This window comes from Barbus barbus, assembly GCF_936440315.1.
Source record: "Barbus barbus genome assembly, chromosome: 13".
In the NCBI taxonomy this organism is placed as follows: Eukaryota; Metazoa; Chordata; class Actinopteri; order Cypriniformes; family Cyprinidae; genus Barbus; species Barbus barbus.
Genome location: NC_136741.1, coordinates 9,844,174 through 9,870,427, shown reverse-complemented (window position 1 = coordinate 9,870,427; position 26,254 = coordinate 9,844,174). Strand labels below are relative to the sequence as shown.

The following is a 26,254-nucleotide window of genomic DNA, read 5'->3' as shown; positions in this document are numbered from 1 at the left end:
TTGTTCTAAGCCGGCCGAACCATCAGAAGCTCTGCAGGTATTGTAAATAAACAAGCGCGGACAACAGCGAAAATAACAAAATAAATGTTATGTTCCAGGCCGTGCAGGGGGTGTGAAGTGCAGGGATGGGTTGGTGTCTGTATTCAGAAAGGCACAGAAAGCAAATAACGCGAGCCACTAAAGGGACATGGTTAGCTCCTTGCTAGCGGTAGCCTGTTACAGTACATAAGATTTCACTCTCAGTAAAGAGAGATGAGGATGATGGCGAATGACTTACAGATCCTGAGCACCACTGACAAGCATCTGATCTTGTGAAATGTGTGGTGAGTACTGTTGCTCCATAATGTAAACATAGTTTGTGTGATCGCGTCTCTTGAAAGTGAACTATATTCAAAAGCAGTTTCTATGCCTCGCATATTAATAACGGCTCCCTGATGCCCGCGTTTTATATACAGTATAATTACCCGACGATATAACTGCGAGAGAAAGTATTTAAATATATATTTTCCTCCCTGTGCTTCCTTCTTGCTGATGAGCCGTACTGTGAAACAGCCAATCAGAGCAGAGCTCAACATTGAGCAGCACTGTGAAACAGCCAATCAGAGCAGAGCTCATTATTATTCATGACCCTGCCAAATAAGCCAATAACAGACCGTTTCATTCTAGGGAGAAATCCTAGGGTTGTAAATGGACATGTAAAATCGTTTCTGGAGATTTTTTGCCCTTACCTAAGCCACATACCTTCTGTGTAGATATCAGAGAACAATTTAAAATACTGTATCCAGGGCTCCAGACAAAAAAATCGAGTAAGGAGACATTGGCTCCTATAAAAGAAAAACTTAGGCGCCAAATTATTTTTTTAGGTGCCACAGAATAAAAGTGGTTTATTTTATTATTATAATTTTATTTTTCCCCCCTATTTTAACATTTCAATCATTTTGTCATGTGTTTATGTCTTATCTTTTCTAGGCTTTATCAGCATTTTAATCCATCTTGTAGATGATCAGGTCGACCGGGGGACTAAGGTTCACTTAAAGTGTGAATTAAATGTCTTTTACAACTTGAAATATACAGTCACAAAGAATTGTTCGTTACACAGAATCTGTACCAATATCATGGACCATAAGCATCACTTGGCAACTGAGTGCAGTGCATCCTATAAATGTTGTCACGTCTTTCACACATTCAGTCTGTTTTTCTTCATTAGTAAAATGCAATTTTATAGGAGGAGTTGAATCATGTACAACAGAATAAGTAAAAATATTAATATGCAACAGCTAGGGGTGGGCGATATGGGAAAAATATCATATCACGATTTTTTTTAGAAATATCACGATTCACGATTTTATCACGATTCTTTGTCATGTTAGTTTTACTGTTTTGGTTTTACAAGTTGTCTGAGCATTACAGCCAAATTAGAAAGACAAAGATGCATGGCAGATATTTAGGCCAAAGTGGGCGAAGATAAAATCTTTGTTATTATTTTATTTTTCTTATTAAAAAATAAGAACAAAGATACACATTACAAATACACATAATATACAAATAAAACAAACAGTGCTTTATTTTCAGGTACAATAGGTGTATTTAGCAGGAGCATTCAATGAAATTGAATGAACAAGTATAAAAATAAAACACTAGATAGACTGATTCCTAAGGCAACTGTTTAAAGTTTTTCAGTCAAGAATAGTGAGTGATTTTTCTCTGTGTTTTGTTGTTTTGTTAACGTTAAATTAATAGTTCCCTCAAAAATAAATATTCTGTCATCTGTCTGTCAATTCTGTCATAATGTTTTATTTTTATAGCATCATTTACTGAAAAGTTGTTTTAAACCTGAATGAGTTTCTTTCTTCTGCTGAACATAAATGCTATTATGAAGAAGGTGGAAAACCAAACAGTTGCTGGTCCTCAGTGATTTCCATAGGATTTTTCTTTCCTGCTATCAAAGTCAATGTAGACCAGCAACTGTTTGGTTACCCACGTTCTTCAAAATATCTTATTTTGGGTTCAGCACAAGAAATTAATAGAGGTTTGGGACAACATGTGAGTGAGTAAATAATGACAGAAATTACATTTTAGGGTGAACTATCCCTTTAATGACAGTCGACAGCATGTTTAGTACTGTCCCTTTAAGAGCTGCACGCATCTAATATACAGACAGGCATCTGTTTCTCTCTTAACTATTTACTTTCATTTTAGAGATAACCAACTCAGTCTGTATGTAAACCTTGTGTGTTTTGACAGTATTAGCGCAAAAGATAAGTTAGTTGAGTAATCAGGCGCTCGCGCTGTTAGACAGGCTTTTTAGTGCGCGTGCTTCAGGTGTATGCGCTCAGAAAAAGCTGCACGTCAGACCAGCGCGTGAATTAAACATTTAACCATCAAGGCTTGTGTGCAAATAATGTACTTTTGCGATCGCGAATAAGTGCAGTGTCCTGTCAGAGTAACTCTACTGCTGTATGTCGTGTTGTACAGTATATAGAGACGGAGGCGCCAGAACTGTATTTGATATAATGTGTTCTGTAGCACGATACTACCATATTTCTTCAAAAGCAGATCGTGGAGACATTTTTATCGTCCACGATCAAAAATCGTCATATCGCACACCCCTAGCAACAGCGCATAAATATAGCAAAACGCTCCTCTTTATAGTTATTTTTCTAGCTGACTGATGAGTTTATGGACACTGAGTGGTTATTCTGAGGTAAATGTATTACAATGCAATGTTTACAAGCTTTATACATTTCCTCAGTTTGAAACACTGAATGAGCTTTTACATAAAACATTTCAGTAAGTTGTACTATAGGCTTTCTTATTGCCTACCTTTTGATCATGTTCATTTCATACTGTAGTAGTAAATCGAAATATATAATGGGTTCACTTGCTGCTTTAACTGAGGTGCTAAAGAGATCGCGCCTGAGCATTAAGTGCGATACTCTCCGCTCGCGCGATCCGGACGCATACACGGACCGTGTGGACGCGGGGTACTGGTGTTTATATTATCACCTTTCAGGTCTCTCTCACTGCGTTCAGCAGACTGTGTGCGGCAGAGACGAGGACTGTTTGAAACTCTTTTCCAGTAAAACTTTGATGCGCATAGTCTTATGTAAGTTTAATACGTGAACATAACAAAAGATGTGAGCGCAAAACAATCGGGAAAAAAGTCCTTTCATGCAAATTATATATAGTCGCCAGTGGCGACCTCAGCAAAAACTTCACTCGCAAATGAATATTTTTGGTCGCAAATTCGACCATTTTAGTCGCAGTTTGGAGCCCTGGTATCAATGCATTCTATGGCACCTTTAAGTGATTTCATAGTGAAATATGTTATGGCAGTACATGGTGTCACAAAAAAGAATTATAAGAAGATTTAATAAGAAGTTAAGAATAATAAGAAGAAGATTTTGTGCTTGTGTGAGCTCAGACTGTACCCTTGGAAAGTTAAATGTTGACTTGTGGTAATTTCCAGATTAATACAATTTGTGTACAATTAATCAGAGCACTTAAAGTTGCAAATATTTAAGCAAAATGCACTTTGTTATAATGCACTTTTGTCTTCATTAAATTGAAGAAAAATGCAGAGTTCTGTTTGTTGAGTAAATGTGTTCAGCATTAACTAATTGGCTCTGGCCCATGTATTTTTATTGAATCGTATCGAATCGTGTCACATTGTATCAAATCGTATCGAGACAGCTCTGTATCGAGGTACGTATCGAATCGTGACCTGTGTATCGAGGTATGTATCGTATCGCCAGGTTCTCCAAGGGTATACAGCCCTACAGTACATATAGTGAAAACTATGCAGTGCTCATTTACATTTGATTACTTTTGTAACTATTACTTACCTGAACATTAACATTAGTAGACCTTCATGGAAAAATGAAAGCACTGTTTATTTCATTTCGTTTGTGTGTTTGTTTTATTGTATTTGTTAGTTTGTTTTACTTTGTTTCTTTGTTCATATTCTTACAGTATCTTATCTTATGTATATAAAACACTAAAAATACCTGCACACTGGTGCATTTACAAATTGATGAAGTGCAGGCATTTTTTGTGTTTTATATACATAAGATAAGATACTGTAAGAATATGAACAAAGAAACAAAGTAAAACAAAAAGTACCGATAAGAATACCGTTAAAGTACCGGATAGATAAGCAGTATCGGTAAGAGTAGTAATACCGTTAAAACCTTAACGATACCCATCCCTAGTGCTGGTGTCACGGCACTTCAGCGGCGGTGGTTCCTTTCCTGTCGAGTGGGTTGCACACATCGGATTGCACTACCTCTGATTGTGTTGCAAGCGGCCATCTCCTCTGTGTGCTTCAGCACATTGAAAGAATGATTTCTAAAAGAGAACAGTACCTCCCGGGTCTGTTGGTACTCGTCGGCCTTGACCGGCAGTGCTTATGCGGCCTGTGGTGAAGCTGCTTCCGCCCTACACGCTATGGCGTTGTTGCAGGTTCATCAGGCCAAGGCACTGAAGGACCTGCACGAGGGTGGGCACGACCCGGAAGTTCTCAGAGAGCTTCGTACCGCTACGAGCGACGAAGGTCACTGCGCGGTCTCTGGGTCATGCGATGTCCACTATGGTGGTCCAGGAACGCCATCTCTGGATGTGTCTGGCCGACATGAGGGAGTCTGACAAGATGCGGTTCTTGAACACCCCTGTGTCCCAGACCGGCCTTTTCGGCGACGCAGTGGAGAACTTCACCCAGCAGTTCTCCGCTGCACAGAAGCAGACTGAGGCTATCAGGCACATCCTGCCCCAGCGTGCAGCTTCTGCCTCCACAGGGCCGCCGGCGGCAGCGCCTCAGCCTCAGCGCCCCCTCTCCCGCGCAGCAAACGCAGCAGTCTCCAGCAAAGCAGCACCGTGGAGCCGGTCGTAGGGCAGCCGCCCTGCCCGTCCAGGCCCCCGCCAAACCTGGTGGCAAGCGAAAGAGCAAGAGGCCCTGAGACGGGCGACCCGGAGGTGGAGGAGGATGCTCTTCGGGAGATGGTGAACGCACGCACCACTCCCTCCCCCGGAGGAGGGCTGGGCGGAGAATCTTTTGTTTCTTTTTTCCCCACCACTGGCCTCATGGTCAGTGGTACCCAAAATCTCAACAAAAGAGCAGTTTCCTCTATCTCTGGATCCCCAGAGGGGTTGGGGAGTTGTGGACGAGCCAGTCTTGATTCACACTCACCCCCCTCTCTCGCCAGTGAGCAGCTGTAGGCGGTTCGGGAGTGCGGTCAACCGTACTAGTCACGCACCTTCTGCCAGAACGCAGGTTGGTGTTGCACACACGCTGACTCCGCTTCGGACCAGCAAGGGGATGCCCGAGCGGGGTCCCTGCGTTCCCCCTCATTGCCCCACCCTGGGTACGTCGGTGGTTCCGCTGGTGCCACTTGTACGGTTTCTGGGAGCCTGGCTAGCGCTTCCCAGTCCGTCTCGTTGGCTCCGTCAGACCATCAGACTCGGCTATGCGATTCAGTTCACCCGGTGCCCTCCCAAGTTCAGGGAACTTCAGTGAAGGCGGTAGATGCTCCGATCTTGCATGCAGAGGTCGCAGTCCTCCTGGCGAAGGATGCGATAGAGCTGGTCCCTCCAGCCGATATGAGGATGGGGTTCTACAGCCCCTACTTCATTGTACCCAAGAAAGGCGGTGGGTTGAGACCAATCTTGGATCTGTGCGTCTTGAACTGGGCCCTTCACAGGCTTCCGTTCAAGATGCTCACGCAGAAACGCATCTTCGGGTGCATCCGTCCCCGAGATTGGTTTGCAGCAATCGACCTGAAGTACGCGTACTTCCATGTGTCGATCCTTCCACGCCACAGGCCATTCCTGCAGTTTGCGTTCGAAGGACGGGCATATCAGTACAAGGTCCTGCCCTTCTGGCTGTCCCTGTCGCCCCGTGTTTTCACGAAAGTGGCGGAAGCTGCCCTTGTTCCCATGAGAGAACAGGGCGTTCGCGTCTCAACTACCTCGACGACTGACTCATACTGGCTCAGTCTCAGGATCAGTTGTGCGAACACAGGGACTAGGACCCTTCGGGTCAACTGGTAAAAGAGCAAACTCTCCCCGACGCAGAGGATGTCTTTTCTCCGTATGGAGTTGGATTCGGTCAGTCAGACAGCACGCCTCACGCAGGAACGTGCTCAGTCGGTGTTGAACTGCTTGAATACATTCAAGAACAGGATGGCGGTCCCACTGAAACAATTTCAGAGGCTCCTGGGGCATATGGCAGCTGCGGTGGCAGTCACGCTGCTGGGGCTGCTTCATATGAGACCGCTTCAACACTGGCTCCATGGCCGAGTCCCGAGGTGGGTGTGGCAACGCGGCACTCACCGGGTCCAAATCACACCGGCCTGCCGCCAAACCCTCACCCTGTGGTCAGACCTCTCGTTTCTTTGGGCGGGGTGCCCCTGGAACAGGTCTCCAGGCATGCTGTGGTTTACACAGATGCCTCCACCACCGGCTGGGGTGCCACGTTCGACGGACTTGCAGTGTCGGGGGTTTGGATGGGCCCCCAACTGTGCTGGCACATCAATTGCCTAGAGTTGCTAGCAGTACGCCTGGCCTTGATCCGTCTCAGGAGGCACTTACGAGGCAAGCACGTACTGGTCCGTACGGATAACACTGCGACCATTGCGTACATCAACCGACAAGGTGGTCTACGCTCCCGTCGCATGTCGCAGCATCTGAGGTCGCTTCGTGCCATTCACATTCCGGGCTTGCTCAACCAGTCAGCCGACGAGCTGTCACGAGCTGCGCTCCCCGGCGAGTGGAGACTCCATCCCCAGACGGTCCAGCTGATTTGGAGACATTTCAGACTCGCTCAGGTAGACCTGTTTGCCTCTCATTGCCAGTTGTTTTACTCCCTGACTGAGGGAACACTCGGCACGGATGCACTGGCACACAGCTGGCCGCGGGGCCTTCGCAAGTATGCGTCCCCCCCAGTGAGCCTTCTCGCACAGACACTGTGCAAGATCAGGGAGGACGAAGAGCAGGTCCTGCTCGTGGCGCCGTACTGGCCCACTGGGACTTGGTTCCCAGGACTGATGCTCCTCGTGACAGCCCCTCCTTAAGCCGGGGGGTAAGCATGACTTGGTCATCAGGATCCTTAGGGGGGCAAGAAGGTTAAATCCTCCACGGCCCCCCTCTATACCCTCTTGGGTCCCTTTCTCTAGTGCTTAGAGCACCACAGCAGGGCCCATTTGAGCCTTTGCGGACAGTTGAGATGAAGTTTCTTTCAATGAAGACTCTGCTCCTGCTTGCATTGGCCTCCATCAAGAGGGTAGGGGACCTGCACGCATTTTCGGTCGACGATTCGTGCCTAGAGTTTGGGCCGGCTGACTCCGTGAATAAGTGCAGTGTCCTGTCAGAGTAACTCTACTGCTGTATGTCGTGTTGTACAGTATATAGAGACGGAGGCGCCAGAACTGTATTTGATATAATGTGTTCTGTAGCACGATACTACCATATTTCTTCAAAAGCAGATCATGGAGACATTTTTATCGTCCACGATCAAAAATCGTCATACCGCACACCCCTAGCAACAGCGCATAAATATAGCAAAACGCTCCTCTTTATAGTTATTTTTCTAGCTGACTGATGAGTTTATGGACACTGAGTGGTTATTCTGAGGTAAATGTATTACAATGCAATGTTTACAAGCTTTATACATTTCCTCAGTTTGAAACACTGAATGAGCTTTTACATAAAACATTTCAGTAAGTTGTACTATAGGCTTTCTTATTGCCTACCTTTTGATCATGTTCATTTCATACTGTAGTAGTAAATCGAAATATATAATGGGTTCACTTGCTGCTTTAACTGAGGTGCTAAAGAGATCGCGCCTGAGCATTAAGTGCGATACTCTCCGCTCGCGCGATCCGGACGCATACACGGACCGTGTGGACGCGGGGTACTGGTGTTTATATTATCACCTTTCAGGTCTCTCTCACTGCGTTCAGCAGACTGTGTGCGGCAGAGACGAGGACTGTTTGAAACTCTTTTCCAGTAAAACTTTGATGCGCATAGTCTTATGTAAGTTTAATACGTGAACATAACAAAAGATGTGAGCGCAAAACAATCGGGAAAAAAGTCCTTTCATGCAAATTATATATAGTCGCCAGTGGCGACCTCAGCAAAAACTTCACTCGCAAATGAATATTTTTGGTCGCAAATTCGACCATTTTAGTCGCAGTTTGGAGCCCTGGTATCAATGCATTCTATGGCACCTTTAAGTGATTTCATAGTGAAATATGTTATGGCAGTACATGGTGTCACAAAAAAGAATTATAAGAAGATTTAATAAGAAGTTAAGAATAATAAGAAGAAGATTTTGTGCTTGTGTGAGCTCAGACTGTACCCTTGGAAAGTTAAATGTTGACTTGTGGTAATTTCCAGATTAATACAATTTGTGTACAATTAATCAGAGCACTTAAAGTTGCAAATATTTAAGCAAAATGCACTTTGTTATAATGCACTTTTGTCTTCATTAAATTGAAGAAAAATGCAGAGTTCTGTTTGTTGAGTAAATGTGTTCAGCATTAACTAATTGGCTCTGGCCCATGTATTTTTATTGAATCGTATCGAATCGTGTCACATTGTATCAAATCGTATCGAGACAGCTCTGTATCGAGGTACGTATCGAATCGTGACCTGTGTATCGAGGTATGTATCGTATCGCCAGGTTCTCCAAGGGTATACAGCCCTACAGTACATATAGTGAAAACTATGCAGTGCTCATTTACATTTGATTACTTTTGTAACTATTACTTACCTGAACATTAACATTAGTAGACCTTCATGGAAAAATGAAAGCACTGTTTATTTCATTTCGTTTGTGTGTTTGTTTTATTGTATTTGTTAGTTTGTTTTACTTTGTTTCTTTGTTCATATTCTTACAGTATCTTATCTTATGTATATAAAACACTAAAAATACCTGCACACTGGTGCATTTACAAATTGATGAAGTGCAGGCATTTTTTGTGTTTTATATACATAAGATAAGATACTGTAAGAATATGAACAAAGAAACAAAGTAAAACAAAAAGTACCGATAAGAATACCGTTAAAGTACCGGATAGATAAGCAGTATCGGTAAGAGTAGTAATACCGTTAAAACCTTAACGATACCCATCCCTAGTGCTGGTGTCACGGCACTTCAGCGGCGGTGGTTCCTTTCCTGTCGAGTGGGTTGCACACATCGGATTGCACTACCTCTGATTGTGTTGCAAGCGGCCATCTCCTCTGTGTGCTTCAGCACATTGAAAGAATGATTTCTAAAAGAGAACAGTACCTCCCGGGTCTGTTGGTACTCGTCGGCCTTGACCGGCAGTGCTTATGCGGCCTGTGGTGAAGCTGCTTCCGCCCTACACGCTATGGCGTTGTTGCAGGTTCATCAGGCCAAGGCACTGAAGGACCTGCACGAGGGTGGGCACGACCCGGAAGTTCTCAGAGAGCTTCGTACCGCTACGAGCGACGAAGGTCACTGCGCGGTCTCTGGGTCATGCGATGTCCACTATGGTGGTCCAGGAACGCCATCTCTGGATGTGTCTGGCCGACATGAGGGAGTCTGACAAGATGCGGTTCTTGAACACCCCTGTGTCCCAGACCGGCCTTTTCGGCGACGCAGTGGAGAACTTCACCCAGCAGTTCTCCGCTGCACAGAAGCAGACTGAGGCTATCAGGCACATCCTGCCCCAGCGTGCAGCTTCTGCCTCCACAGGGCCGCCGGCGGCAGCGCCTCAGCCTCAGCGCCCCCTCTCCCGCGCAGCAAACGCAGCAGTCTCCAGCAAAGCAGCACCGTGGAGCCGGTCGTAGGGCAGCCGCCCTGCCCGTCCAGGCCCCCGCCAAACCTGGTGGCAAGCGAAAGAGCAAGAGGCCCTGAGACGGGCGACCCGGAGGTGGAGGAGGATGCTCTTCGGGAGATGGTGAACGCACGCACCACTCCCTCCCCCGGAGGAGGGCTTGGCGGAGAATCTTTTGTTTCTTTTTTCCCCACCACTGGCCTCATGGTCAGTGGTACCCAAAATCTCAACAAAAGAGCAGTTTCCTCTATCTCTGGATCCCCAGAGGGGTTGGGGAGTTGTGGACGAGCCAGTCTTGATTCACACTCACCCCCCTCTCTCGCCAGTGAGCAGCTGTAGGCGGTTCGGGAGTGCGGTCAACCGTACTAGTCACGCACCTTCTGCCAGAACGCAGGTTGGTGTTGCACACACGCTGACTCCGCTTCGGACCAGCAAGGGGATGCCCGAGCGGGGTCCCTGCGTTCCCCCTCATTGCCCCACCCTGGGTACGTCGGTGGTTCCGCTGGTGCCACTTGTACGGTTTCTGGGAGCCTGGCTAGCGCTTCCCAGTCCGTCTCGTTGGCTCCGTCAGACCATCAGACTCGGCTATGCGATTCAGTTCACCCGGTGCCCTCCCAAGTTCAGGGAACTTCAGTGAAGGCGGTAGATGCTCCGATCTTGCATGCAGAGGTCGCAGTCCTCCTGGCGAAGGATGCGATAGAGCTGGTCCCTCCAGCCGATATGAGGATGGGGTTCTACAGCCCCTACTTCATTGTACCCAAGAAAGGCGGTGGGTTGAGACCAATCTTGGATCTGTGCGTCTTGAACTGGGCCCTTCACAGGCTTCCGTTCAAGATGCTCACGCAGAAACGCATCTTCGGGTGCATCCGTCCCCGAGATTGGTTTGCAGCAATCGACCTGAAGTACGCGTACTTCCATGTGTCGATCCTTCCACGCCACAGGCCATTCCTGCAGTTTGCGTTCGAAGGACGGGCATATCAGTACAAGGTCCTGCCCTTCTGGCTGTCCCTGTCGCCCCGTGTTTTCACGAAAGTGGCGGAAGCTGCCCTTGTTCCCATGAGAGAACAGGGCGTTCGCGTCTCAACTACCTCGACGACTGACTCATACTGGCTCAGTCTCAGGATCAGTTGTGCGAACACAGGGACTAGGACCCTTCGGGTCAACTGGTAAAAGAGCAAACTCTCCCCGACGCAGAGGATGTCTTTTCTCCGTATGGAGTTGGATTCGGTCAGTCAGACAGCACGCCTCACGCAGGAACGTGCTCAGTCGGTGTTGAACTGCTTGAATACATTCAAGAACAGGATGGCGGTCCCACTGAAACAATTTCAGAGGCTCCTGGGGCATATGGCAGCTGCGGTGGCAGTCACGCTGCTGGGGCTGCTTCATATGAGACCGCTTCAACACTGGCTCCATGGCAGAGTCCCGAGGTGGGTGTGGCAACGCGGCACTCACCGGGTCCAAATCACACCGGCCTGCCGCCAAACCCTCACCCTGTGGTCAGACCTCTCGTTTCTTTGGGCGGGGTGCCCCTGGAACAGGTCTCCAGGCATGCTGTGGTTTACACAGATGCCTCCACCACCGGCTGGGGTGCCACGTTCGACGGACTTGCAGTGTCGGGGGTTTGGATGGGCCCCCAACTGTGCTGGCACATCAATTGCCTAGAGTTGCTAGCAGTACGCCTGGCCTTGATCCGTCTCAGGAGGCACTTACGAGGCAAGCACGTACTGGTCCGTACGGATAACACTGCGACCATTGCGTACATCAACCGACAAGGTGGTCTACGCTCCCGTCGCATGTCGCAGCATCTGAGGTCGCTTCGTGCCATTCACATTCCGGGCTTGCTCAACCAGTCAGCCGACGAGCTGTCACGAGCTGCGCTCCCCGGCGAGTGGAGACTCCATCCCCAGACGGTCCAGCTGATTTGGAGACATTTCAGACTCGCTCAGGTAGACCTGTTTGCCTCTCATTGCCAGTTGTTTTACTCCCTGACTGAGGGAACACTCGGCACGGATGCACTGGCACACAGCTGGCCGCGGGGCCTTCGCAAGTATGCGTCCCCCCCAGTGAGCCTTCTCGCACAGACACTGTGCAAGATCAGGGAGGACGAAGAGCAGGTCCTGCTCGTGGCGCCGTACTGGCCCACTGGGACTTGGTTCCCAGGACTGATGCTCCTCGTGACAGCCCCTCCTTAAGCCGGGGGGTAAGCATGACTTGGTCATCAGGATCCTTAGGGGGGCAAGAAGGTTAAATCCTCCACGGCCCCCCTCTATACCCTCTTGGGACCTGTCTCTAGTGCTCAGAGCACCACAGCAGGGCCCATTTGAGCCTTTGCGGACAGTTGAGATGAAGTTTCTTTCAATGAAGACTCTGCTCCTGCTTGCATTGGCCTCCATCAAGAGGGTAGGGGACCTGCACGCATTTTCGGTCGACGATTCGTGCCTAGAGTTTGGGCCGGCTGACTCCCAGGTAATCCTGCAGCCTGGCTATGTGCCCAAGGTTCCCACTACTCCCTTCAGGGACCAGGTGGTGAGCCTGCAAACACTACCCTCGGAGAAGGCAGATCCAGCCCTTGCTTTGCTTTGTCCCGTCCGAGCACTGAGATGCTACGGTGACAGGACGCAAAGCTTCAGGACCTCAGACCAGCTCTTTGTCTGTCACGGAGGCCAGCAGAAGGGGAATGTCGTCTCCAAGCAGAGGATGGCCCACTGGATAGTGGACGCCATCACCATGGCTTATCAGCCACAGGGTGTGCCCTGCCCAATCAGGTTGAGAGCCCACTCTACTAGAAGTGTTGCATCTTCCTGGGCGTTGGCTCGAGGCACCTCGTTGGCAGGTATTTGTAGAGCTGCGGGCTGCGCGACCCCTAACACGTTCACTAGGTTCTATAGCCTCCGTGTGGAACCGGTTTCCTCCTGTGTTCTCACCTCAAACGGGTAGAAGCACAGAGAGGCTCCGGTTTCGGGTCGGCTTGCCAAAACTGCTCCAGAGAGTCCGTACTGTAGACCCTGTCGGGCTTCTCCATTCCCTCGGCAGTCAGATGTGGCGGAGCGTCTGACGCCAGGCCCCTCACTCAATGAATCAATGAGAACCGGTAGAGGGCTGGGTTCCATATGTGAGACCTAATTGGATCCCATATGTGTGAAATCCACGGTATAGCCTTAGAGCCCGTGTTTCCCCGGCAGATGTTCTGCCATTGTCAAGAGGCTACAATCTCCTCTAATCTTCCATATGCATCTAAACGGTTGTTCATGAAATGATATGTAACTGTTTTTAAGTGTCTCTAGCTTGTTTGTGTTGTAACATTCTGTGATGAAATTGATGTATTGCTGCCCATTTTGGCCAGGACACTCCTGCCAAAGAGATTTTTAATCTCAGAGAGTCTCTTCTGGTTAAATAAAGGTTAAATAATAAAAAAAAGTGCTTCTGAACCTCCTTCGGGAAGGGTGGGCTTCCGCAGCGTCCGGTTCCAAGTTTCCCAGTGTTATCCAGTCTTACTGAGTGGGTAGTGCCGTAGCAACAGTAACTGGTCTTCTGTGCTAAGCCCTGACCTGCGCCAAAATATAGGGGCGCAGGAGGCTTCCACAGGACACTGGAAGGGGCAGTATCCATGGCCCTTTGGTAGGGATCCCAATTCGTCGGTCACCGACGTGACTCGGAGTGACCGACTGATAGGGAACGTCTCGGTTATGTATGTAACCCTTGTTCCCTGAAGGGAACTGCTGCACCACCACTGAGCGGCCAGGCCACCGGCTCGGCTCCGAAGCGAAAACCTGAATATGCGTTGCACCTGCTGCCTACTTATACTCATGCTGTGATCAGCGGCAGCTGGATGCAATAATCGCATGCCACTGTGCATTGGCTCGTTTAGATACACTCGTAGTGGATTGGTCTCTCTAAGCCAGATCCCAATTCGTCGGTCACCGACGTGACGTCTCCGTTCCCTCCTTCAGGGAACGAGGGTTACATACGTAACCGAGACGTTTCATATCTTATAATTTTTATTTCTCATTTCTGTATTTCAACTGTTAAAGCACATTCTCCACTTCTGAAACAACAATTGAAACAAGGAGACCTTCATCAGATTTTAATTTCCATTCCACTGCCTGTGGATAATTTCTCAATGCTGAGGGAAATGATAATGAACAACTGTCACCCTTAACATATGAACCTTTCCAAGAGCACATAAACTACTAAATGAATTACATCCTCAAAATAGTCTAATGCAGATTTAACCTGACAAAAAAAAAAAAAAAAAGATTTTTTTTTTAAACAGACAAAGAAAATGTTTATTAAAAGCATGTAGACATACACCCATGTATAAAACAAAACAAAGCAGAACAAAACAAACATCCTCCTGAAAAAAAAAAAACTTGCAAGCCTATTCACACCAAATGCCAGAAACTGCATGAGAATGGTCTATCCACAGTAGGTGTGAAAAGATTATTTGTTTGAAAAGTGGTACAGTCAATGTTTTTGCAAAAAGTCTTAAATCTTAATGAGCTATGAATCCAGCCAACCAGTTAAATCATAAAAATATTCATTTAAAGTTGTTAATTCTGTAGAAACAATATAATTTATTGCAATATTAGGAATGTAATGAAGCACCCTGAGCCAGTTAAAAATCTATGATAATAGGCCTATGTGATGATTTAAGTCTTTTGAGATGTTAAACAAATCACAATACAATTGGGGGTGGGGGTTTATATGAACTGATTGTGTTCATAAAAGTTTTCTTTAATGAGTGGCATTAATCTAACAAACACAGCATTTAGCTTTTATTATTTGCCAGTCAGAATAAGCCTCAAGCTTGTTCTGTGTAAACACATGTGTATATGTAATAACAGGAAATGCTCAGCCAATTACAGCTCTTTACTCAAGACAGATGTGTTGCTCTGACCCTCTCAGGAGCTGGGTATTCATTTACAGATGAAATGCAGAGACCTCTCAAGGTCAGTAATACAAGGATATTTGCAATGCTTTTACTCCTACAGTTTCAACTAATCACAATGAAGCAGGCTGTGTGCGTGTGCATGTTTTGCCCTTCAAAACCTGTGTTCAGAGTTTAAACACTGGGAAATTGAGCATGCGATTAAACCGTTTACACACAAAACCCCAGTCTATGCGCAGATTTTGTAAACAGTTCTCACTGAGAATTTATTCCACAGCTACAGTTGTCCATGGTGTGCTCTATAAAAAGGAGGGTCTCAGAAGCTTGAATGACATTCTGACATTATCTCTGGTTACTCCACCACTACACCACTTGTCAAAGAGAGTTCACACACACACCACTTACAAATACGCATATTTATGGTCATGTATTATAGAACGTTTACTTAGAGTGATAATCTGAGTGTGAATTGCAAGTAAGAGAAACATTATGTGCAAAGTAATAAAATATGAAATATAACTTAGTAGTGCTGTGCAGGTGGAATAATACACTAAATTATAGCTCGAGTAAAAAAAAAAATATTTACAGTGAATTTATAAACATAAATAAAAAGTAGGGGAGGGAATCTTTCGGTACCTCACGATTCATATCGATTCTTGTGGTCACAATTAAATTAAAAATCGATTCACGATTTTTAATCACGACTCACAATTTTTCATCACATTTTTTGTGCACAGTGGACATCAAACATACCAGTATTTTTATACAAAAACAACATTCTACAGTACAGGTAGTCCTGACTCAAGAAATCTGTGTTTCCTATTAACTGTTAACTTCCTAATAAATCAAATTTCATATTTTAAACCCCAATAATAACAAAATGACTAATAATAATTAATAGAATATTTTTTCAAACACTTGCCCTCGGTGAAAATGGGGCAGATGTAATTGTTTTCGGTTTGAAATAAGATTATTTTGCTTGTTTTAAGGAAAAACTCACTTAATTTTGACTTTTTTTTTGTTCTGAAAATAAGACAATTTTTACTTGTCTATAAAATGCTTCTTGATTTAAGAATTTTTAGATATATTTGGACTAGAAACAAGACAAAAACTCTAAGTAGGAAAGCATTTTTTGCAGTGCACCATTCAAGGTAGGGCTGGGCGATATGGGAAAAATATCATATCACGGTTTTTTTTTTTTAAGAAATATCACGATTCACGGTTTTATCACGATTCTTTGTCATGTTAGTTTTACTATTTTGGTTTTACAAGTTGTCTGAGCATTACAGCCAAACTAGAAAGACAAAGATGCATGGCAGATATTTAGGCCAAAGTGGGCGAAGATAAAAAATCTTTGTCATTATTTTATCTTTCTTATTAAAAAATAAGAACAAAGATACACATTACAAATACACATAATATACAAATAAAACAAACAGTGCTTTATTTTCAGGTACAATAGGTGTATTTAGCAGGAGCATTCAATGAAATTGAATGAACAAATATAAAAATAAAACACTAGATAGACTGATTCCTAAAGCAACTGTATTAAAGTTTTTCAGTCAAGAATAGGGAGTGATTTTTCTCTTTGCGTTTTGTTAACGTTAAATGAATAGTTCCCCCAAAAATAAATATTCTGTCATCTGTCTGTCAATTCTGTCATAATGTTTTATTTTTATACCATCATTTACTCAAAAGCTGTTTTAAACCTGAATGAGTTTCTTTCTTCTGCTGAACATAAATGCTATTTTGAAGAAGGTGGAAAAGCAAACAGTTGCTGGTCCACAGTGACTTCCATAGGATTTTTCTTTCCTACTATCAAAGTCAATGTGGACCAGCAACTGTTTGGTTACCCTCATTCTTCAAAATATCTTATTTTGGGTTCAGCACAAGAAATTAATAGAGGTTTGGGACAACATGTGAGTGAGTAAATAATGACAGAAATTAAATTTTAGGGTGAACTATCCCTTTAATGACAGTCGACATCACATATAGTGTCCCTACTGCCTTAAGACCTGCACGCACGCATCCGTTTCTCTCTTAACTATTTACTTTCATTTTAGAGATAACCAACTGAGTCTGTATGTAAACCTTGTGTGTTTTGACAGTATTAGCTCAAAAGATAAGTTAGTTGAGTAATCAGGCGCTGTTAGACAGGCTTTTTAGTGCGCGTGCGCTCAGAAAAAGCGCACGTCAGACCAGCGCGCGAATGAAACATTTAACCAGCAAGGCTTGTGTGCAAATAATGTACTTTTGCAATCGCGAATAAGTGCAGTGTCCTGTCAGCGTAACTCTACTGCTGTATGTCGTGTTGTACAGTACATAGAGACGGAGGCGCCAGAAGTGTATTTGACATAATGTGCGCTGTAGCATCATACTACGATATTTCTTAAAAAGCAGATCGTGGAGACATTTTTATCGTCCACGATCAAAAATCGTCATATCGCACACCCATAATTCAAGGATAAACTCCTTTATGATTAAAAGACGTTTGAGCGACAACTACGGTCTACAATCAACAAGGATTATTGTTAAGATGTTACATGAACTTAATCAGGGGAAATAAACCACTGTAAATCTTCATTTCAGCACTCAAATTTTTGAAGCAGCTGACGGGCTAAACGCGAGGTGTTTCTCCATCTTGAAACAGGCTGTGACAGGCTGACACCTAGCTATGGCTTAGCGCTGCCTGACTTGAGCTGAGTGATACTAATATTACTGTACATTAAACGTTATGCTTTACTTGTAGGTCGAACAGTTCTCGAACAGAACCTATTTCAAGGTGAAAAACGGCGAATTTCGCCGAAAGGTGACAAGTTTGCAACCCTGATTATTAGGGATGTGCCTGAATAGTGAATCCGTATTCGTAAAAGCATGGAAACGAACAACGCATTCTACAGAGCCATTAAAGGGACATGGTTAGACGCTTGTTAGAGGTTGCCTGTTATATTACAGTACATAAAATTTCACTTACCACATAAACGGAGAGATGACCGATAGGATGATGGATGATTTGCAGATCCTGAGTACCACTGACAAATATCTAATCTTGTAAAATGTGTGGTAAGTATTGTCGCTCTGTAGTATACACAGAGTATGTGTGATTGCGAATCTCGAATCTCCCCACACATTAATAACGGCTCCCTGATGCCCGCAATTTATATACAATATAATTACCCAACTATATAATTGCGAGAGAAAGCATTGAAATATATTTTTTCCTCCCATCTCGTATTTATGGGTTCTGTAAAACATGTCATTACTTTTCCGAACACGGTATTCGGATTCGGGCACATTCCTAATTATCATTATATTAACTAGAAAATCCATTTTTGACATTTGTGAATTGATGCGAATCGTTAGATGACTGAATCGCGTTTCATACGTGAATCAAATTTTTCCCCCTCCCCTAATAAAAAGGGACAATTTTAGTAGACTATTCAATTTTGAAATAGTTAACGGTAGATTACCGTTAACACAAACTGAAAAAAGAGACATAACTGAAAGCATGTCATAGATGTTGATTGAGAGCTGAAGTACGTTATTTCTGCACCACTGCGCAGAACTGTAAAAACAAACACTGCTTTCTAAACAGATTTCTGAATACGCCACCAGTCAGTCATTGATTGAAGGAAAAAATAAAAACAGGCCCACCCTCAGCTCACCTATGAATGGTTTACTTATACTTTTCTCTGCACACCCAACTGGGATAGGGGAAAGCATCTGAACACCAAAAAAGTCACATAATTAAAGTTGTTTCAACCTTTAATATTCTTTTAAAATAAAGTGTTTGATGTAAGTAACATGTATTTTGCAAGACGAACATTATTTTATTAAGTGAGACGTGACACAAACATGCCAAGTGGGAGAGAACTGTTGAATAGATCAACTGTTTGTGTGTGTATTTGCATACTCACATCTGTGTCTGGCCCTTTATCAGCTCCAGGGCATGAGAATGTGACAAGTTCATGGCAACGTTTATGGACCACAAAACAGCACACTGACAGAGAGAGAAAGAGAGAGAGAGAGATGTGTTACATTTACAAGATCCCACATAACTGTAAACACTGGTAAATAAAAAAATATTATCAAACAGTTCAAACCAAGTGTCCTAAAAATGTTAACAAACTCTGTTCTGCTCTTCCTGCTGTGTGTGTATATGTGTATGCTATACTGCAGCAGATCTGAGGAAGATCATGCTAATAAGTTTTTAGAAATATATTCATTGTATTCATGTTTGTTTCTCATGTTGGAAATATGACTCAAATCTTACATCATGATACGAGTCATTTACTGTATTTAATGATAATGATATGACAATATAATTATTTTTCTGGAATAAAGGGAAGGCAATAAACTTCAGCAGATTTTTGAGTTTTCTCAACTTGTTGTTTTAAGTTTATACAACAAAAAGTTGAGAATCGCCTACAAAAATAAGTTGAGAGAACTAAAAAATCAGCAAAAAGCTGGTTGCTTTAAATTTTAAGTTGGGTCAACTTGTTTTTTGTTTTTTTTTGCAGTGTATGATACCAATTTGTTCAATTTCACAATTCTTGATATTAATTCACAGCAAAAACAAACAGCCTAACTGATTTAAATACTTAGTAGCAGGAAGGTCTCAATCTTGTTGAAGACAGTAGACAGTCTTAATTACTAACTATAAGTAATAGAATGAATAAATACAATACATCAAAGATACAAATAAAATAATCAGTGCTTGATGTTTATCGGGTTGGTTTATACCAACAGAACTGTATCAAATGTAAAATAAAACACTGCATAGTCCCCAACACATATTCAGCAGTGAGTGATGTTCTCTTTTATTGTTTGATTAACATTATTAACATGTGACATAGCAGCAGGTTTATTCACTTTGAGTCCTAATACATAGATAAAATATATTGACACAAATACAATTTTCCGCAAAATCCTCTAATTTTGTGAGTATTTGGCTTTTCAATCACAGCAATCCATAAAAGAGAATAGGGTGCAGGGTCACATTGCACAAAAAATAAATAATTCCCCTTTATTCGCTTATTGGGTTTGAACCATTAAAATTCAACCTGTCCCTGGATCTACTGGGTAGAGAAGTAAGTTATTAATATTTTAAGAGTCCTTCTTTTCTATTTAATGTATTGTTTAATGACCACAGGGCTATTGAATGTTTGATTTTGATTAGTTGATGAATATTTTAAGGGTGTGCAATTATTATTCAGTAAACATACAGCTATGAAGTAGTTCCAGATCTTTTGACCGCATTACACTTCCATACCACTTAACGAAATCATTTCAGTATTTTTCAAAGGCCACTTAAAGAAATTGACCAAGCTAACAAATAAGACAAACAATAGGATAAAAATAACAATTTCAATGTTTCTTACAAAATTGTATTATGTAAAGCCTGTTATCTGTTTTGCTCTTCTGTCTCTGCATGCACATACAGGCACTCACGCACACACACACACACACACACACACACACACACACACACACGCACGCACACGCACACGCACACACACACACACACACACAGAGGGGCATGCACATACATAGAAACTTGTTATCAGTGCTAACCTTTGACTTATCAATAAAATTGTTTAACAATTAAAACAACATTTCTCAGTAGTGAGTTGGTAATGTCACTGTTTTAGTAGTTCAATTTACAGGTTAGTAGAGACCAGTGCTTGAAGGGCTTGAGGTAAAAATGCCACCAACATGATCAAATATATAAAAAAAGCCCCAGTACAATTGTCTTTGTTGGTGCAGTGTGAACTATAAACAACAAAGTGCATATACAATGTAAGTGAAGTGAAGTGGCATACTGCCAAGTATGGCGACCCATACTCGGAATTCGTGCTCTGCATTTAACCCATCCAACGTGCACACACACAGTAGTGAACGCACACACAGCAGTGAACACACACACACACCCGGAGCAGTGGGCAGCCATTTATGCTGCGGCGCCCGGGGAGCAGTTGGGGGTTCGGTGCCTTGCTCAAGGGTACCTCAGTCGTGGTATTGAGGGTGGAGAGAGCGCTGGACATTCACTCCCCCCACCTACAATCCCTGCCGGCCGAGACTCGAACCCGCAACCTTTGGATTACGAGTCCGACTCTCTAACCATTAGGCCACGACTTCCCTATTATTATAAACGAGATTTGTGAAATATGATTAGGCTATTGATAGATGATCTTGTTTCAGGATGATGCACAGCATTTGAAGCATTTCATATTTTACAAAACATTTACTTATAGCCTAATACTGGTGTTATACATGAAGTCATTCTGAATTTGAATTGTCTTGACTTTTTGAGTTGACCTCTAAAACGGAATGTCTACATTTACATTTATTCATTTAGCTGACGCTTTTATCCAAAGCGACTTACAATTGCTATATATGTCAGAGGTCGCACGCCTCTGGAGCAACTAGGGGTTAAGTGTCTTGCTCAGGGACACATTGGTGTCTCACAGTGGATTCGAACACGGGTCTCTCACACCAAAGGCATGTGTCTTATCCACTGAGCCATCACCACCCCGTCTACATTTTGGCTAAGAAATATTTGGCATTTTTCCTTTTTTAATTTTATTCTGAACATAGCATTTACTAGGGCTGGGCAGCATATCAAGTTTGTACGATATATCGATATATTCTTTATAAGCGATACGATATGATGCAATACTGTTTATATCGATATACTGTACAGTAGTTTGAAAACGAGCGCATCTGAAAATAAAGCGGAGGACACAGACTACTGCAGAGAAAGTGCATAATACAATTTGTTCTAAACACGTGACAAACTTTATATGAAGGGCTTTTAAAAACTCGTAAGATATAGAAGCCTTAGGTTAGTTTCAGTTTAAAGTGGCTCTGACAGAATGGCTGTGTGTGCCGCTAATAGAGACTCGCACTGTTTAATGTGTTTGAGATGTGCTGTATTTTTAAGTATATTTGTATGATAGCACTAACTAAAGTGACTGTAATGGGGAATCAAAACAGCCTTTTTACTCAATTAGTCTGTGCTTTTTTTAAATTATTTTCATTTTTAGTTTAGTAAATTTAACTTTAAAAGCATTATTTTTGTTTTTAGATTGCAATGTTACAATGTTAGAATGTAATTTTAACCCTTTTTTAACATAATACATGGTTACATTCACTTTATTTGTGTCTTGACGCCACAGCCAACAGAGCAATTTTGTCTTTACTGTTCCAATACTTATGGAGGGCACTGTATATCGCAATATCATCCAGCCCTAGCTGAAAGAGAAAATAAATGTGAAAAAGACATTAAAAGGGAAATGTAAGGGACACATACACTTTTTCAGGAAAAAGTCAGATATCTGGCAGCTCAGTGGGTAGCACTGTCACCTCAGTACGGTTTCCCCATAATTCAAAGACATGCAGGTCAAGTGAAATGAGACACTAAAATTGCCCGTGGGTGTGAGCGTGAAAGTGTGTATATCTGTGTTAGCCCTTTGATAGACTGGCCATCTGTCCAGGATGTTTCCCTTCCTATAGCCCAAGACGCTGTGTAGGCTCCAGCATCAGAGGACAAGCGTTTTGAAGAACGGATGGATGGATGTGAGATACTGGCTGCACACCAAAACAGAGAGGAAAGTATAGGCCCTACAATTGGTGTTGCATAAGAATATCTAAAAAATTAAGCATTACGAAATTGCTGTCAAAGAATTAGACATCAATGTCACAATAACTGTGATATCTCATTCTTATATGACCGTTATGGCAGTCAAAAAGCTGAGGGAATAATAACACAAATAGTCATATTTCAAATCATTGCTGATCTCAACCACATTCACATCAGAACATAAAAATAAATGTCCTGCTCCCCTCCACATCATGAAAGGCAATAATGAAATAACACTTTAATGCATTTTCTGTTTTCTGTTGTGTGGGCTGCTCTCTGGCTCTGTCACAGTGGCCCTTGAACCACTGTACAAATGGAATCTGTATAGATGTGTCTATGTGCCAAAACGATGAGATGTAAGTGATAAATACAGAAATGGAATAATGTGCATTACAAATGCTTGTCATATCTTTATAGGTATTACTTCTAAGTGAACATTTAACAATCTTTACTTCAAGCCCCTTTCAGAATTATTATTTATTCACATTTGCATCAACAGCAAATGAAAACAAGTACATTTTGCATTTCTACATCTAAAAGAGAGGGAAATGGTAGTTAACAAATCACTGTTTAATTAATTATATGTAAAGCATTAGATAATATTTTATTATCATTTGGTAACAACTTTATTTAACCATACCTAACTCAGGTATGTACAGTTTTTAAACTGTAGTTGTTAATGGTTAATTAAAAGAAAATAGTTTTTACTTTAGAGCTGGTAATGGAAAATACTAAATTAAAGGCAATAACCTACCTTTATGAATTGCATTGATAGTGAGTATTCCTAAAATGTTTACGCATAGCTTAAGCAAATTAAACATCCATTATTTCACTTTACATACTACATTTCTTTACAATTAATTAGGCCTAATATTTTTATTAACTATTTATATGGTGTATTTAGTGTACAGTGACACAGTAATTGTGTAAAACCATAAATATCGTATGTTTTCATGTCTCTGCAAATGCAAGTAAATGTACATTGTGTAATATTATGTAATACAAACAAATACTTATGAAAACATGTTTAAATACACCAGTTAGGGTTTGGATACAATGAGTAAAAAACAAAGTATAAAAACACTTATCTAATTATTTACATATAAGCTAATTAAACAATAATAGTTTGTAAATGGTTTAAAAGTACTTTATTACCAGTGTTGGGGAGTAACCAGTTACATGTAATGGAATTACATAATTTAATTACAAAATAAAAGTAATTGTAATCAGTTACAGTTATTGATAATTTTTTATTTAAATTAAATTACAGTTACTTATGAAAATGTTAAGGATTACAAAGGGGGTTACATCTGATTTTTTTTCACACACACTCCCACATACAGATTTAATTGATTTCTTTCATAAATTGCAGTGACTGCTCTAAAATATGAAACACCAATGTTTCAGGAGTTTAGAATATGCTTATTCGATAACTCTTTTATTTCCTATATGGGTTTCTGTATAGCTATTGCTATGCTTCATTTTTGAAGATTAACTGTTTTTTTCCAAGGCATTGATAGATTCCAGTGTTTCTTGTCATAGCTATGCAAAGATTTGATTAAAAAAAACAATATCATAGCTAATAAAATATTTCTTGTTATGATTTTAAATATGTATTTAACCTCAGAATGATCTCAAAGTAAGTCTGATTTTGTGGTGGCTGTGCTTCAAAGAGGACATTGATCTTCCACAAGTTGGTATGATTCTTTAGGGTCTTTATGAATGGTCTGCAACATACTTTGGTTAAAATTCCTCAGTGGTCGTTTAAAACAACTCCCTTTTTACTTTGCTCTGTTCACAGCGACTCATTTTGGGGCATGTCCCTTTAAATGCTAATGAGCTCTGCTCATCCGCCCCTCTCTTCCGTGGAAAGGCGAAAATTGCGCAAAAGCGTTTTGCAAATAATCATAAAAAATATAAAGTGTCAGACTTAAGGTCATTGCACACTGAGTCCGAAATTTTCGTCCAAAATGTTTGCATGTTGAAAAATAAATACGGCCTCACGTTATGTCAATCACGTTAACACACTGCCTCCGAAATTTCATCCGTCATAAAAAAATTTAGATCGGGTTTGGTTTATTCCGTTTTTTTCGCATCCATAGCAAGCATTTACAGCGGTGTTTTGACAGTTCAGAGCCACCGTAAGCGAACGCCAAAATCCAGAATGGCATTGCCAAATTCATCCACTTCATCTCGCAGCACAAAGCACTGTATATAGATCCTTGCACACCGAGTTCACAGAAATTGGTGGTCTTCTTTTTAATATGCGGCTCTAGTATCGCTAGCATAGCATCAAACTGAGCCACTGACATCCTGAAGTAAACTTTGAATTGCCTGTGATAATCCCGCTGCTCCTTAATAAGAAGGGGGAACTCTCCGTCCTCTCTATATTTTAGGATTGGATGGACCCAATATTTTCTTTCTTTTTCTCTTTTTAAGAAGCGAGAGGACAACAAAATCATCCTCAGACTCCATTTAGTAGGATATTTTCGCATCGGATTAATTAATACGCATAGGACTCAGTGTGCAAGGTTTCTATGCGTGACAAATTTTTAGTATTACGTATACGAAAAACTACATATGAAAATTTCGGACTCAGTGTGCAATGACCTTTACTTCTTCTGGAGGTGCAGCTAGATCACGTACAATGGGTACTGATCTATCCTTGAGTTTAACTTTTTAACAAAACCTGCCTTGAATTGTCCCTCGTTCAGAGAGCAGTTTGGAGTAAAATTATTTGTGCAGATATAAACAAATTTAGGTGTATTCGGTGGCGCATTACCATTAAAAACAAAACTAATGCACAGTGTCCTCAGTGGATCTGATATCGGGAGAAAATTAAGATTCTTATGTTCTTCTACATCACAAAACTACAAAACACCTGCATTGCTTACAAGACATTGTTGCTACAGATGCTGGAACGTGGAGAAAATTATGGACTTCATACAACTGGCTGAGGGCGAAAATATGCTAATATTGTACAGTACTTCAGCGGTTGAGGGTGGGGCCTGAGCAATATGACATCATACTGCTCAGAAAATCAAAACTGCTTGATAATTGAGACTGTTTAGGATTTTGGGGGATTAAAAAAAGGAGTGAATGGATTTTTATCATTGTAGGGTGGTTGTGTCCACACTGCTAAGATACATTTATATGCAAACATAAAAAAGTGAATTTTGCAGCAAATGTCTACTTTAAAATTGAAATATAATCTTAATTCAAGTGATGAAGGATTTCGAAAGTGTGACAGCAATCAGTGTTGAGTACTACTATAAGGCTAACCCTGCCTGGTTTACATGTTTGAAAATGATTAACAGTTGAAAACTTTAGAAATTTCGAAAAGTAATCAAAAAGTAATCAAATGTAATCAGTTACATTACTTTAATAAAGTAATTGAAAAGTTACACTACTTATTACATTTTAAGTAGGGTAACTTGCAATCTGTAACTTATTACATTTCTAAAGTAACCTTCCCAACACTGTTTATTACTATATAAAGTGTTACCACATAGACTGCTTAAATCAGGGGTGTCAGACTCAGTTCCTGGAGGACCGCAGCCCTGCAGAGTTTAGCTCCAACCCTGCTCCAACACACAAGCCATGTAGTTTTCAATTGAGCTTGAACGACTTGATAAGCTGGATCAGGCGTGTTTAATTAGGGTTGGACCTAAACTCTGCAGGGCTGTGGCCCTCCAGGAATTGAATTTGACACCCTTGGCTTAAATGTTACAATTTTCACAGGGAAATAATAACTTCTGCATAATCCATATCGCTAACACTAACTACAAGCATCACATACAGAATATAGGAAGTCTTTATGCAATTGTTTTCAATGTACAGTTTGTTTTCAGATTTCATGTATCTTTTTGGGCTCAGCAGTTTTTAGTGTTAGCACTATTCAAACAAAGTTGGAGGATAATTAAAGAG

The 26,254-nt window shown here is 42.1% G+C and overlaps 1 protein-coding gene across 1 annotated transcript in view; it reads right to left on the bottom strand.

Moving 5' to 3' along the window:
* LOC306878683 (protein kinase C alpha type-like) overlaps positions 1-26,254 on the bottom strand; it is a 155,244-nt gene that overhangs the window by 91,588 nt on the left and 37,402 nt on the right. Inside the window, exon 3 of the mRNA XM_079431167.1 lies at positions 18,603-18,685. Within this exon, the coding sequence (XP_079287293.1) occupies positions 18,603-18,685 (83 nt within the window). The remainder of the gene's footprint in view (positions 1-18,602; positions 18,686-26,254) is intronic.